The 16579-nt window shown below is 41.8% G+C and overlaps 1 protein-coding gene across 2 annotated transcripts in view; it reads right to left on the reverse strand.

Moving 5' to 3' along the window:
* Nucleotides 1-16024, reverse strand: part of LOC127364004 (disks large homolog 4) — a 64449-nt gene extending 48425 nt beyond the window's left edge. The window contains exon 1 of one of the 2 annotated variants that reach the window (XM_051401044.1): nucleotides 15298-16024. In XM_051401044.1, the coding sequence (XP_051257004.1) occupies nucleotides 15298-15327 (30 nt within the window). In that variant the 5' untranslated portion in view covers nucleotides 15328-16024. Of the gene's footprint in view, nucleotides 1-5750; nucleotides 6027-15297 lie in introns of those variants that run through there. The other variant, XM_051401042.1, reaches the window with a different exon arrangement.
* Nucleotides 16025-16579: the final 555 nt, after the last annotated feature.

Below are 16579 nucleotides of genomic sequence, written 5' to 3' on the forward strand. Positions count from 1 at the left end.
TCTTGCAAAACCATCCAGCTGTGTAAATTTAACATGCCAGAATGGAGTCATCGTGTTGACTTGGAGCAATGCATTATGCATTAAGTATGTAGTGCATGTTACACCTTCAACACACTTCAAATCGATTAGCCTGGGAATATACTTTTTTCTCCTTTTTTGGTAGCTGCAAACATGCTTACAGTTATTAAATGGTTAAATTGAACTCTTGGGGTTAATTATCTGCACCACCCTCAAATGTGATGAGAACATCTACACCATAATCATGAAAGCCTAACAGATGATCTTCTTCCTGTGACAAGCGAAGACTGTCTCACAGCAACTTGTGCTCTAATTCTATACAGCCATCACCTCACTTCCTCCATCAGTCTGGTTGTGCTTTGCCTCCTCCCACACTAAAGACAACAGCAGTGTGCTGTCCACAGTACTGAGACGATCCTCTGCCAGCTGTCCTCCATCTGAGACTTATACATGTATGATGTGAAAGAAATGTGGAAGACGGATCGCTACGGCCTGTCGGCTCCATCTCCAACCTGTATCAAAATCTGTCTATTGTAAACCAGAACCACCCACAAGCTAAAAAGCTTTCTCTCAGCTGCAGCAGCCACCATGTGCCTCTCCATAATTTCTAACCTCAGAACATGGGACCTCAGTGGCTGGCTCTGCTTTATATGCCACAATATACTGTATATTCACACAAGATTTGACTTCTATTCTCTATAAATAAATCTTTGATTTGTATTGTGTTCAGCTTATTTCATGTCTAGCTCAACACCTAATCAAATTGTAATGAACAGCACTTGAATTGTGTTCATTTAAATTCAGACTCTCGATTGTTCCCCTACTGGAGTTGAGGACAGTACATTGTGCACAATGGAATAAACAGAAATGAAATGCTGCTAAACACATTTCCTTCCTCACTAATGAAAAACATAATGCCAAATAGGCCGGTATGATTAGAGATGGGACAGACTTTCATACAAATAGAGAGCAGATTTTTAATAGAAAAACCTTATATTGTTGTTTATACTTCTATACTACTGGTTTAATAGATGCAGGTTGATGTGTTATATCTGGTTGTGAGAAACCATGTGCTGCTTGACTTTGCCAAATTTAATAACTGGTATCATGCACCTTAGCCAAATCAGTCAAGATACATACAATGGATGCCTTTTTATGAGCTAACATGCTAGCACTAACCACATGTCTTTTAAAAGAACAATTTTTCTATATAGTGTTGACAAGCCTTGCCATATTTTCTGTAGCAGCTGTAGCAGTAAAGCTCACTTAAGTAGCAGTAGATGGTGCTCAGACTACAGTTGAGCTGCTATTAGTTTCATTTTCTTTCTCACTACAGCGCCGTCTATAATTAGACATGAAAATGGAATTCACTTTGTGGGCTGTACATTTCTAATAATTACATTTTGTTCTATGGATGGTAGACCCCAACTGTGATCCTTCTTCCATTATAAGCCCACACTTATGAACCAAGTAGCATAAAGTGCCAGATCATGGCACTGGTGGCCACAAAGATACCACACATTTACAACACTTACTTTAACGCTATAGCTCAATGGTCTAAGACAGAATGATATGAGTGACTGCCAGACAACTGCAGAGTATAAATGTGCATTTGTCATTAGTGACGGCAAGCTAGCCAAAAACATTTGGTGAATAAAGCATTGTGTGCTAGAGAAGAGTTGTGTGATGTGTTTCAATTATGATGGACTTGCATTGAAGCTCACACTGGTCTGCACCTCGCTGCGTGTGCGTTCTCAAATTTAGAAATTGCCTCACACTTTTAACAGAGTAAAAGTATATTCTTTTGAGGCCAACTGTGATGAAATGCAACAAAGAGGCTCAGACCACTACTGATAGGTTTGGCTCGGTATGTAGCGAACACAGCAGGCTACCAGTCTGGTCAGCCACGGCATCGCTTCTAGCCAAGATGATAAAAACAGAGCCACCGGGTGCCAACAGGTAGAGCTGACTGGCAGCGTTTATGCAGTTGACTCAACCGGGTAAATGCTGTAACACAGCAACTATATATACTGTTTATGGCCAACATTATAATATTACACATCTTTTGCTGCTGTGATTGCTAAAGACGGCTCACAAAGCTGGTACAATAACCAGTACTGGGGGGTGATGTGGGGTCATTCATTGTTGAGAATGTCACATGCTTACTGACAGATACAGGCTCTTTGGACAGGAAAACACTGATTTCTGTTAAAATAAGTTAGACTCGTAAAATACCTGGATAGCAGTAATTACCCAGTGTACTAACTAGTAAGCAATGTTTGGTTGAATATAGGCTGTTGCAGAAAAGAGGATGAGAACCACACAGTAAAAGGGTTAAAACTGGTAACTAATGGGAATTATCTGCTTTTGAAATTGTTGTTAAACAAATTAACGCACCTTGACACTGCATTATGATCCATGACCCTACATGAGGAGCAGAACTCCATCATATCCGATGAATACTGTGTCATGTGAGAGTTCTGATGGTATTTAAGCCTGTTTTCAAGCTCTCTGCAAATTAAATTACCTCAGGTACAGCAGTAAGAGATAGACTTCATGGGACTCGTTTCATTAGTCAGGTAGTCGCAGAAAAACAAAAACACTGTCACCGTGACCAAAGTATCAGGAGAGCAACACAGACCTTTTCTCTTGCCTCTTGGAGGCACTGTTGCATGTGCTAACTCTACTAGCTGCTGCCACTAGCTAGTTAGCAGTTCTATTAGTTTACTATACCAGAGCGGACCAATGGAGGCCAGCTGATTTACAGCGACTCAGAACGGGACTGTTATGATTCTTCTTCAAACAGAAGAAGAGGAGCGAGTTTGTAGTGAGTTCATTTGTAAGTAAGTGTTTACATTTAACATCATCGTATCAATAAATCAGCCAGTGTTTGTTTTTGTAAAGTTGGAAGTTATTTATTCCGTGTTTTGAACAACAAGACTTGTGTCTTACTGTGTTGAAATAAATTAACTCGATGTTCACTCCCTACTTGTTCTGACACCTTCAGATTCATTACTTTTTCTGTTATCATCTAAAAGGCGGCTGTTAAAATCTATATATTTAAACAATTAAATTAAAATCATAAACGTGCAACAACTAGTCAACTATTGGCTTTATCTAAAGACAATGAGTCGACTAGGAAAATCTTTAGTCTTTAACTAAACTTATCATATGTGGATGAAATTACTTTACAGTCAGTGGCTGGTTGAAGTTTATGACCCAGAGACCTCAACAGACTCTTGGTATCTGTGCTCTGGTATCTATCTCTGCTGGTGTTGCTCTGACACTCCTGGATTGCAGCCATCTTCACTTGTATTGGGTTTTTAGCCTTCAGTCAGGTCCTTGGCAAATTAAACACATACTCGGTTGAACTTGAGGTCGGGTGACTGACTCGGCCCAGTCAAGAGCATTACGCTGTCTGGTTGGCCCAACGAAATCTCACAATCTTTGTTTGTTGTGTAATTGTCCTGCTGATAAAGCATTTATCAAGGAGTTCTGATGCGTTGGATCTGTTTCTACATACTTCCATGTTCATCATTACGTATGCCTTCGATTAAGAGTTGTTTATGTTTTTCCACATTTTCATCTCTGGCCCCAGTCAAGCTTTGTCTCATCTGTCCAGAATGCTTCGATCCAGAACTCTACAGGTTTGCTGGAGTACTTGATGCAAACTGTAACCTGGTCTTTCTAGGGTTTGCATCTTGTGGTGAACTAGCTGAGGTTTTGCTGATGGAGTCTTGTCTTGATGGTTGACTCTGACACATATATGCGCCTACATCCTGGAGTGTCTTCTTGATCTGTTGGACAGCTATAAAGGGATTTTTCTTCAGAGTTCCAGTTCTGTTATCCACTATACTGGTCTTACCTTATCCAGCAGGTTGTTCACAACTGCTCAAATCAAAAGTGCACTGTTGCGTCTTAAAGGATCCCTGTGGAGTTTTAGACCTATAGTAGTGCTATAGAAACGTCTCCTGTGAGTGGTTCTCCGTTTTGCCTATCTTGTGTGCATGGGCATGGGGGTCAAGCAGTACGCAGTCCTACCAATGGTGTCACACTAATCCACTGATCTACAGGTAATGCACCAAATTATGCTTTAATGCAACGACAAAGACAGGAAGACGGAGACTGCTAGGTAACAATAGATTTAAACAATGCAGAATTTAAAATACTTAAAAATTCGTCTTTGCAAATGTTTTATGAGGAAGGAAATTCACTTGACAAGTTTGTTTGACCTCAAGGATATACACAGTGTGTCACTGAACGTAAACATAACTTTTGTTAAATGTTTGGGCGACAACACTAATTTATTCTGGTTTTTCAGCCCAATGTTGGCCTACTTTCCTGGCACTGACACATCTTTGGTCCTCATGTTGAGAGACAAGAGATCCTAAACGCAAATGTCATGACTAGGATCAACTCCAGATCTTTTTACATTGAGTCAAATAAAATTGGGGGATGTTTGCTCTGACGTGGATGCAAATACCCTTAAAGTAGAGCCCAGAGTCAGGACTTTAACCACGATCATCACATTTTAAAATTCAACATGCTGGTGCACAGAGGCAAAACAATAATGTGACAATGTCCTATAAATTATTGACTCCACTGTACATTCTAAGCATGTAGTCAATAAAAACAATGATTCTCCTTCGTCAGAACCACTTACAGTAAAAATCTGCTGCACAATGGCCTGCGATTCTACCTGCAGGAACTGACAGCTTATGTTTGTGTTCACATTTGCAACAACAACTCGTAACACAGATAATAACCAGTGCATAGCTCTGTTAGACCGCATGCATGATGCACACACACACACACACACACACACACACACACACACACACACACACACACACACACACACACACACACACACACACACACACACAGTGGTTTCTGGCTGTGGAACTGCATTAAGTGGCATCTTGGTGTCATAACACTCAACCAGCCCAAGCTCATCATGTCTACTCAGCTAATTAAGGCTGGAGGAGCTCTGGACTTCTCTTGCCTGCTCAGTGTTTTCATATTCACCAACACAGGCACACACAACTGCAAATACATATATACACTGTATTCAACATAATGGGACTGGATGTGTAACGAAAACCCATTCTCTCACCTCTAACCCCAATCTCTGTCCCCAACCCTGATGTTGATCCTACGCCTTTAACTCTAAAAATGAAATGACCTCTTTCAAAGTGACGACTGTCATTTTTCTGACAATTGGAGGATTTTCCTAATCTTAGAGGGCTGGGCTTGTCTCCTTGTGTCCTCACAAGGATATAGGCACAAAAATGTGAATTGTATTCAAATATAAGGACGAAACCTATCCAAACAGGGAATAAAATCATTGCATACATGAATCTATAATGCTTTAATCAACAAGTCTTTTAGACTTTTACTCCCTCTGCGTGTCTAACCATGCTCACTGGCACATACACACCCACATGTGCCAGGCCACATTCATACGTAATACCCAAAGTGCATGACTAAACCTACCCAGAGCATACGTACAAAGAGAGCAAAAAAAAATCCTCATACGGATATTTTTGATTAAGCTATGACAGTGGAGGAGATGGCAAGCATTTTCGATGCAATATGCACAGATGTAGATGCAGACCTCCCCTAAGCCTGCCAAAACGACTAGCAGACTTTAGGCTAACATGCAAAACAGAGGCAGCAACAGAGAGATGGAAGGAGAAGAACGACACAAACAGAGAGGTGAATTTACCTACCACACACGGGCAGAGAGAAGGGAGCTTAGTGCGGCCCTTCATGAGCGAGAGACAGAGGAAAAACAGCCTCCCAGACACCCGCAGTAGAGGAGGAGAGGGATGGGGAGAAAGAGAGAGAGAGATGGGAGGCTGGGGAAGGGTAAGGGGAAATAAAAAAGAGGGAGGGGGAGAGAGGGAAGGGGAAGGGGGGGTGTCGTAGCAGACGAGGAGAGAGAGTTTTCCTGGAAGCCAGAGTTGTTGGTGTTGGATATATCTTGATGTTAAAGGCAAGGGTCTGAATAGAGAGGACTGGTTGCGTGCTCCAGCCGTGACTCATAAAATATGTTTGTCATTGCTGGTGAGTGAGGGAGGGGAGAGAAGGAGATGTAGAGACAGAGAGTAAACCTTATATATTATTTTATTTTTCTTCTCGTTTCATGAAATAAACAGTACAGTACGCTTCCATCCATGCCGCTCTTTTCTCCCTCTCGCGCTCCGACACAACGCCACACACACACACACACACACACACACACACACACACACACACACACACACACACACACACACACACACACACACACACACACACACACACACATACACACACACACACACAGACGTTACGAAAACATACACGTCAAGTAAAGGCTAAATATTATGATGATGATTTAAAATGAGGAACATTTTGACACACATATCTTGGTTATGCAACCATTATATAATTACATATTCATTCCTTTTCCGGCTAATGTTTTAACTGCCTATATGTTCATTTCTGAGGCGCAAATTCACGTCATTGCCATCACGTCTGTCTCGACGTTGGCCTACAAATTCCACTGCTCACACTGCTCCGACTACAAATATAAAATATCAGCCATGCTATTAAGGATGCTCCATAATCACCCCGGCAATTTGCAATTTGCGGAAACTTCTGTGCACATCAAACACAAAGAAATTAATTGGTTGATTAATTGACCACAATTTTGATAATCAATTAATTGCTTGTCTCTTCTGTTAAGCAAAAAATGCCAATATTCACGGTTTGCAGCTTCACTGCTTCTTTTCTCAGTTTTACGTCCTAAATTGAATACTTTGATAGGACAGAACAGGTAATTTGACAATGTTATGGCTCCTGGAATTTGTTTCACTATTTTGTGATAATCTGTTGATTAAACGTTTAATAGATAATCAGGTTGGCCTTTAATTCTTAGGATTCTGTCCCTGCTCTGCAGATAGCAAACTGTCATCAAGCCACAGAAAAGAGAGAAAATACTGACATGAAACAAAAAAGCAACACTTTCCATGCATATGGACGCAGTCAGTATTTTTTAATTGAAAAGGCCCCAGCAGAATGTACACAGATGCTGCCCACTGGGAAAGTGGAACCCACTTTATTTAAATAACATGACCATTGAAATGATTGCTGATCCACTGTTACACAATTATTTGAGCAGTTTTAACTTTTTTTCCCCCATTTTGAGTTTTATATGCAAATCCCAAGTCTCTATGCCTTAATATTCTATATCAGCGGTTTTAGCTTAGCTTGTGTGTAGATTGTGAAGTTATCGGACATCACTGCTGGCTCTTAGACTAATTTCATAGACTTTCCTAACAGTGTCTCAGCATCACAAAGGTCATATTTCATTGTGTTCTTTTTATACATAATGTGAGTGCGTAAACGTGACCAATTGTTGCCAAAATTGTTGGCTGGATACTCTGATATCTTTCTGTTCTAAAGGCTCTTTTTTCTATTACGCTTTTGAAATCCAACCTCTTAAACTGCCTTTGGTGGAAATACTATCTTAAAATAGCCCACTGTACTTTCTCACCTTACCATATCACATCAGCCTAACAGTCATATGAAAAGATTAAAGACACAGGTGTTACAATAGGTATTCACATGTTGAAATGGCAGAGAATATGTATTGCCTAAGTATTGCATTTGGTCTCCTCCTCCTCTACATGAAGATACCCACTACAATACCTTTGATTGAACTACAATGCTCAGTGGTTATTAGACAGGCATAAAATAAGATAGAAATCCTGTAAGAGGTAAATAATTCTTCCACACCTATGGTAATAAATTATATTTCTGTGTCCCCAGCACAAAGTCACATAAGTCTTTGTCTTCAGGTAGGGCAATGATTTTAAACCAGGCATTTATTAGATGTTTTATGGTAACTTTTTAGCCAAAGGAGTTGAGTTGAGTCACTCCTCTGTGGCGTGTGCTGCTGCAGCAAAACAAAATAGTTCCTGACTGGACTGTGAAAGTCGATTTGCCAATGAAATTTTGATAGCAAATGTAAAAAACTAAAACCAAGAGTAAAAATTTTCAAATGAATACTACAGCATCAGTTAACTGTCAACTGTTTTATGAAATGTATAAATGGGGATTTATGGGACAAATAAATCATGCCACATAAGCGCAGAATATGTTGTTTTACCAAATGTTATAGACTAAAATCAGTGATACAGGCAACACAAACCTGCAGGCTGAATTTTAGTAAATTCTCTATAATGGCCCAGAAATCACAGTGTGCCCTGTCGTTATTTTAGAGACACTTGCTCAATCTTTACAATAAGAACATGTAATATGGTCCCACCACTTATTATAACCAAAGCCTTCTCAGGCTGTATAAAGGGGCGAAACAGAGTTGAGCGAGGGAATAAACAGAGTAAATGCACCATGACCCCATTGGGCTGTTTTACACTGGACTGCTGTCGGGTGATGGATGGGTTATGACACCTGCGGAGGTTAGGCCCAAAGCCCTCTGGATCTCAGCGACACACTGAGCTGCGGCTTCTACATCAGCTTCACTGTCTGTGACTAAAGACAACTGGAGCACGTCGTGACATTTCCATCTGGAATGAAGCCTGTACTGTTAGAACAGTGTCAAACGCTGTGTAACCCGCGGATCCAGCCGCGTAAGACCCAACATTAATTTTCTATTCTTCGCATTCATGAGCATTCTCTGCTGCCGCCTACACAGAGGTCATCCTCCTACCTGCACACTGTGGGCTTCACATTATCAACACCCTTCAATGGCAGGGCTCTCTCTCTCTCTCTCTCTCTCTCTCTCTCTCTCTCTCTCTCTCTCTCTCTCTCTCCCTCCCTATCTCTATTTTCCTCTCCTCTCTCTCTCCCTCCCTTCCTCCTTTCATCTCTATTCTCTCCATGATGATACCCCTGCCATGTTGTCATGGCAACAATCAGGCCCTGATTGCTTGGTTGCTAGGCAACTGACATCACCTATAAGAGGAACATGAAGATACAGAGCCAGAGACAAACAAATCCCACAAAATATGTGCGCTTTTACATTACTGTGTCGAGTGTGTATGTGTGCGTTAGAACTCACGGTGTCATCAGCTCGTGTCATGTTTTTAGTTCGCATGTTTTCTTTTTCAGTGCTTAAGCCACACATCTAGGCAGCAGAGTGTATCATTAGAGTTAGAAAGCATATAATTCAAACATGACTGGTACTCTGGGCAGCCTTGTACTCTTTGCCAAACGGGAGGTTAAAACCCTCTGAATCCATGACCTGCATTTCAGATGAGAACATTACAAAGGTCTGTGACAAGAGACTGCTCATGAATAACTGATACAGGGTCCAGCAATTTCCTAGTAATTATGAGGAAAAACACAAGGCCTCGACCTCACTGAACCAAACCACATATGTACTCTAAGGCTCAGGTTGCATAACGTAGCATTCAAGCCTCCAGCTGCTTGTATGGACACAAGCACCTAAAATCTGATGATATCCCTGAGCCAGATTGTCATGGACTCTTGTGCTGTAGTTTACCAACGTGCCACAAGGTGTCATTGTGTGCTATATTGAAAAATATGATCACAGCACTGTAAGAAAGTCTGATCCCATTTGCAAGGCTAATACAAGTGCTATTCATATCGATGATATCAGCACTACCATCCTTGCCATTCTTGTTTCTGTCATTTTTATACTATTTTTCTCTTTCTCTTTCTCCGGGCTCACCCAGTCCCACCCCACATATACTACACATTGTCAGACACACTGTATTTAAATAACATATGCTAGTTATTTGACTCATTTAACTACAATGCCTATACTGTGGACATACAGTTTTATTACAGTGGCCCTTGTGAGAAGTTGACCCTCTTTGACCTTAGCACTCTACCTAATGAGGCCCACTGGGCCTTTTCTATTGAATCTACCCATATCTTTAACTATATATCATCGCTATTGATGTAGCTATTTTTCCGTCGTATTCAAACAATTACAACAATTTGCTGTGTTTTTTGTCCAGTTAGTGCACACTACACTGTCAGAGCAGAGCAGCACCAGTGTCAGCCACAGTCCTCCTCCTGGTCCAGTAGAGCAGGCTCATGTTTTGCCATTAGCGTTCTCATTCAGTGTGAGATGACAAAGTCTCCAGCCCAAACAACCCATGATGGATCTAATCTGTCACCTGTCATATGGACAATTTCAGGATGGACAGCAATGCTGACAGCCAGAACACTGAAATTAAGCAGCAGAGCCTGTGGGGGGGGGTGACAGGAAGTCTTTAATACAATTAAGACCAATACGAATGATTTGGGGATTCTGTTCATTTGTGTTTGTATTAGAGAGGCCATAGGCTCTTTGGTGTTTACAATATACACATATGACATTGCAATACCTTATAAACATGAAATAGAAATATACATAAAAGCCCTAAAAAGCAAAAAAAAGAGAGTGACTGAGCCTGTGGTCTCTTAAAATTGTGGCATACTGAAATATCCACCAATAGTATCTAAACATTCATGAAAAAAAAAAAAAAAATGATAAGGCATTGCTCATCCTCTCTATGGATGAGACTGTAGAGCCGAGGGAAGCAAAAGACAGCGAGAAAAGAGTGTGGAGCACAGATTGTGTTGTGTGCCTTTGACAAAGAGAAGCTCTTAACAGCCTCCTTGCTGGCTAAGGCTCCTGGTGGGGGTGGTGGGCATTATAAAGTAGTTGAGAGACTAGAGGTTAGCATCGCATTGGCAACATTTTATCATAGAACATGCAGCGATTCAGTGTTCTGAGTCAAGCCATTTTGATAAAAGTTAATTAGCCAATGTTTGATTTCTGAAACACCACCATTCACAATTGCAGCTGCTTCAATTTAACACCTGCAGTAAAGATTATAGCACAATACACCAACCCTCTACCTCCTGTTTAATTAAATCTGACAAGTTTTCTAAGGCATTAACTCGCACTCGAGCAAAGGCTGCAGTTACAATTCACAGTGCAGAAGCCACTTGTACTGGAGCAGGATGCTCTGCGGTTTGCGTGAGTTCTGTCTGATCATGTAGGTGTGTGTGGCTTTCTTTCGGGAAAAAACGGTGGAATGTGTGGGTGAGTGGTGCAATATGTACTTAAAGACGAAACAAAACCGTAGCTGACCACAGAAATCAGCAATATTTCTGCATGAGCAGAAAAAGCAAGCTGTCATTTGAGAATAAATTATGATGGAGAGAAAACTAATCTATCTGTATTGAGTTACAGCTCTGCTATCCCCTCGATTCGGCTGTGTCTTTTATCAGACAATAGAGAACCTCTGCGCTGTGCAGTCATGGCATCAGACTTGCACCGGGGCAAGCCCTGCTTCTTCGCTCACTGTGCCCTGGGAGCAACTTGGCAGGATCAGTGTCTCTGTGGCTGCATACAAAGGCCTCATGGAAGCTCGTGCCCTTGAGCGGAGATCATATTAGCTCTCCACTGGATCACTAATCCTAACCCACAGCACACTGTATGTCCCAAACTCGTGCAGACACACATCACACAGTATGATGAATGGACACTTGTTAAGATGAGCAAAAATTGCGGACGAGCTGAATGAATACTGAGGATGCTCTGTTTGATTTGTGAGTGGAGGGTTTAGCTTAACTCCATTTTGGAGACTCTTAGGACTAGAGAAGGATGCAGCAGCCATAAGCTTCTCATCCTTGTATGCACACACACATAAATATTCATATATATTGAACCATAAGAACTGGCTGCACAAAATAATTACAAATGTGAGTGCTCAAACCCATTCCAGGGAAGAAGATGTTCACGCTGGAGCATGAAGCCATACATGAAGCCAATAATGTGCACACAGAGCTGCTGACTTTCACTACATCTTGTCAAATGTATAATTTATTTGAAGCACTAACTAGGGAAGCCTCGAAAGTGCTGTAGAGAAGGGCAGAAGGTAAGCTAGCAAGTAGGGAACAGAAAAAAGGAGAGTAAGCAGAAGGGGGGAAAGGAGGTAGAAGGAGATAAAAGAAAGAGGAGGCTGGAAGAGAGGACTGAGTGAGGGATTACAGAGGTGAAGGAGGCAGAAAGGACAAAAAAATGTGGAATTGGAAATGTGAGAGCAGAGAAGTGGAACGAGTGTGACAACAGGGAGAGGAGTGATAATCAAAGGAGTGTAAAGACAAGCAAAGCAGGAGGAAGGCAGTAAGAGCTAGCAGAATTACACTGTATGTCCTCTCTACCACTCAGACTTCATTCTTTATTGCAATAATGTTCTATCAGACATCACGACTGGAATAAGATAAGTTGCTTTTAGAGCTGAAAATCCCTTTTACTGTGCACACCATCTTTGTTCTTGCCTCTCAAACATCAAACCATCTCTCTCTGATTCAGTGCCATACAGGGAGGGAGAGTCAAAGGTATTGTCAGACTCGCAAACCAAATATAAATCCTGTGACGTCTCCTCCAGTTGATATGCCCTAATATTCTAAATGTTATGTAATGATTTCTGTGTGATGCATTGCTATCATATTTTGCAATTTATTTTTTATTTTTTGGGGGAGATTTTAGTGTAGGAAGGATCAGAAAATTACATAAGCTGTTGAAACACTACTTGGTAAGACCTGAAAGTTTGCGTTCCCTTTAAAATTGGATTATAAGGTGTTAAAGGTGGCATCCGGGCTACACTGATGACTTGTCATGACCTCATGAGTATTTGTTGGAGGGTTTTCACCATTAGTTTCTCCTGATAGCTTATTTTCTAATTATTGATGCTATTACAGCACACAGACACAACATTATGTCTGACATAACATGTCTCTAGAGCATTTTGAAGGCTTTTGGAGACAGAGTTTCAGATTTTATTCATGCCAAAGGTTTGGACTTCGCCAGGGCTAGACAGGTATATAAAAAAATATCTACTTGTCCAATGCTACCTTAACAAAAAAACTCAAACTTTTTAGTTGCCGTGAGTGCTCTTCATTTTGTCCTCGCAGAATTGCACTAATTCTACTTCTATTGCTATCAAAATTGTTCCATTTATTACATCTCACTGGAAATTCAGGGTTTCGGCTAACTTCCCACCTAACACGTGGCTCACTGGGGATGCCATTTAAGTCTGCCATTCTTCAAACTAAGAACAGCATTGAGCACAGTGGTGTTTTACCGTCCTATCAGATATTTGTCACTCACTGGCTTACTGTGGCTTCACCCACACAGCCAAAGTTTGTGCACAGACCTGCACTAGGAAGCAACATTGTTCACATAACCTGTTCTACAGTATGTGGGTGTCAGGGAACAGCTCACCCAGGGAGCTGCTCACCCATCATCTGCTACATGATGGCAAGCCACACTCCTCACCTGCAATGCAGCCAGCCTCCATTAAAGTTTAATGACACATTTAAAGGAATATACCAAGTTTCTGGTAAATCCTGGTTGATTTGCACAGTGGGAAGATGGGTGCAGGTTTTTATTGATTTACCAAAGGTTTAGCTGATTTTGTTCATCATAATGTGATCATGTAGCCACTGCAATGAAGATGCAACCCAACATCTCACTGGTTGATCAAGGACCTGCTTTGCCAATCAGTCAGTATATTCCTTTTACGCACTTCTGTGCACTAACTTTCCTTTTTATAAACTGACCATCTGTCTCACAATCTCTTGGCAATAGACAGGGTTTTCTTTGCCAGCTTTACAGTAAGTCTTTTCTCACTTTGATAGCGATGCAGGATTCTGGAACAAGTTTGGTGAAATGTCCACTTTTACCAACTGTGGTCTTTTACTTTGTTTCTGGTTTGTTTTTTCTAACTAACTCAGTGAGTCACACTCAAGACAAATAAGATGCGTTGAGGGACTGATGTTCCAGGTTTACAGAGAGAGATACCTTGACATTTTCAATTTTGAGAATTTGTCACACTGCATCGTGTTAGGAAACAATAATAGGCTTTGTAGAACCAACAGGCACTGATCAGTTTGGAATTTAGCGAACTGGAAGAAGATGTGAAATACATTTTTTTAATTTATTCTCATGTATATCATTTGAACCTACATGTATTTAATGTTCTTTAATGTAAACCACCAGAGTGTAAAATGCTGTCTCCCTGTTCATCTGACTGCACCTACCTATCTATGTTTAACTGACCAATAATCTCTGTTGCCAAGGAAACTGAGAGGTTGATAAGCAAATGAATGTAATGTGCCACAGTTAAGCACAAATTTATGTAATATGTCTGAAAGGGCCAGCTGCATTCGCTTCTGCTCTACACACACTGAGTCCAAGTGAAATTTTCAAATGATCCCCACCTTCACACAGCTGTAAGAGTTGCGGTGTGTGTGTGTGTGTGTGTGTGTGTGTGTGTGTGAGTGTGTGTGTGAGTGTGTGTGTGTGTGTTTGTGTGTTCCTGTTCCACACTTTTTGTCATCACTTCCTGCCAGAAACTGCATTCAGGTGCAGCTGCTACAGTATATTGAAGTATGTCCACCAGGATTTTTGAAGACCTAGAACATATTGCAGGCGTCTGAACAAACAGGGTCTAACCCCAGAGTGTGTCTGGAGACTGACTACATTAAAGCTCTTTCATTTTTCATTTTATCTGCCAATTTCATGACTATGACTGCCTCCATGGAGCGTCGGGCTGAGTGCTGACGCTGAGCACATGTGTATGATATAACGCATCGCTCATATCCTGTGTGTGTGAGAGAGGCAGATGTGTTCATATGCACAGTGGGTAGCTCTAACGTGTGCCTCCGGTCGAGGTTAAGATAAAAGCAGCTGAAAATATGAGGAGATTAGCATGCAGGATGCCCTCCCATGGTCTCTCCCTGACATATTCTGCAGCTCCGGCATGACACAAAGCCCCACACAAGCAACCCAAGCACCGGCTCTCTCCCGCTTTTTACTACGTCCACGCAGGTCAACCGGCCCCTGTTTATACACTCGCAAAGCATGACACAGAGTAGGAGATGCAGAGTGGGAGAGAGGGTCATCCAAAGAGGGAAATATCAAAGAGTATTCTGTCTACACACTGCTCAGGTAGCCCAGCTCACCCTGAGGTTTTTCTGAAATATGAAAATCTCGCAAAAAGATCACAAACATAGAGACATGCTTGTGTCTTAGAGAAGAAGAAAGGCATCTATACTTTTATAATTATAAATGACAGAAAGATGAGCGCTTCCCTCTTCTCAGTGTCCAGATACAGTTGTGGCAGCTCTCTCTCTTTCTATCTCTCTCTCTCTCTCTCAATCACACACACACACACACACACACACACACACACACACACACACACACACACAGCTAAAGTAAGGAACAACAGATAGGCTTACCTTTGTAGTCACAATGCAGAGGCAGTCCATGGTACTTAGAACAAAATATTGGGGTGTATCTCAACCCCCCCAACCCCCCACGACAGAGGGCTGAGACCCCACACCCCTCTCCCCAGCCTGCCCCACTCCTGCACTCTCACTCTCGTCCTGCCTTTCCCCCCTTTTCTTTCCTTCCGTGAATCTGTTCTTTGACTAACTGAACCAGCGAGGGAAAGAGAGGATGGAGGGAGGGGGAAACATGAAAAGGGAGGGGGAGGGCCACAGGGAAATAGAGAGAGTGAGCAAAGAAAGAGAGAGGAGAGGAAAGAGGGTGGTCTTGGAATTTAGTATGAGAGAGAGAAAGAGCGGAGAAAAGGGAAGGTGAGAGTATATCCGTTTTCTTTTTCCAAGGCAAGAGAGAAACAGCGGAAAAGAAATAAAAGATGGGGTGAATATGAAGGGAGATGGAGGAAGGGGGGAGGATGGAGATGGAAAGCAGAGGTGGTGGGGATTAAAAAAAAGGGGGAGGGAGGTTCACACTGTGGAAAGAAAGGGAAAAAGAGAAACAGAGAATAAGACAGCGAAACAGCAGAGGATGGAGAGGAAGAACTGAGGGAGGGGACAGTGAAGGAGAGAGAAAAGGAGAGGGAGAGTGGGTGAGTGTGTGCGTGTGTGTGTGTGCGTGTGTGTGTGTGTGTGTGTGTGTGTGTGTGTGTGTGTGTGTGTGTGTGTGTGTGAAGACAGAAGGAATTAGACCGAAAGAAAATGTGTTGAGGAGGAGAGTGTGAATTACATATGCATCACAGAAAAAGAAAACACGAAGCACCGCGAGAGCGACTTAAAGACCAAATCACACACACACACACACACACACACACACACACACACACACACACACACACACACACACAAAGAAATGGGAGTTTGCATTAACCGGGTGAAATAATGAGGTTGAAAATGCGTGAAGGTTTTTCTGCTTGTTGTAGCACTCTGCTGCTGTTGCCTTAGCAATGGTGCAGTTGTTGCCATGGCAATAGGGGGGCTTGATGTTGTCATATGGTCACTGTTGTAGTGCTGAGGACTGAGTGGGGAACTGCATTGGATTTGTACACCTGTGCATCGAAATCTTTGTGTGTGTGTGTGTGTGTGTGTGTGTTTAGGTGTGTCCATTCATTTTGAGTATTATTGACACCATATTTAAATAAGAGATCACCAGAACTTATCTAGTGGATTATTTGAATATCAGCTACTACTATATATCCACACGATTCAACACGTGTGACCCATAAACCATTTACAATGA

The sequence above is a fragment of the Dicentrarchus labrax genome, unplaced genomic scaffold, assembly GCF_905237075.1.
Source record: "Dicentrarchus labrax unplaced genomic scaffold, dlabrax2021, whole genome shotgun sequence".
NCBI lineage: Eukaryota > Metazoa > Chordata > Actinopteri > Moronidae > Dicentrarchus > Dicentrarchus labrax.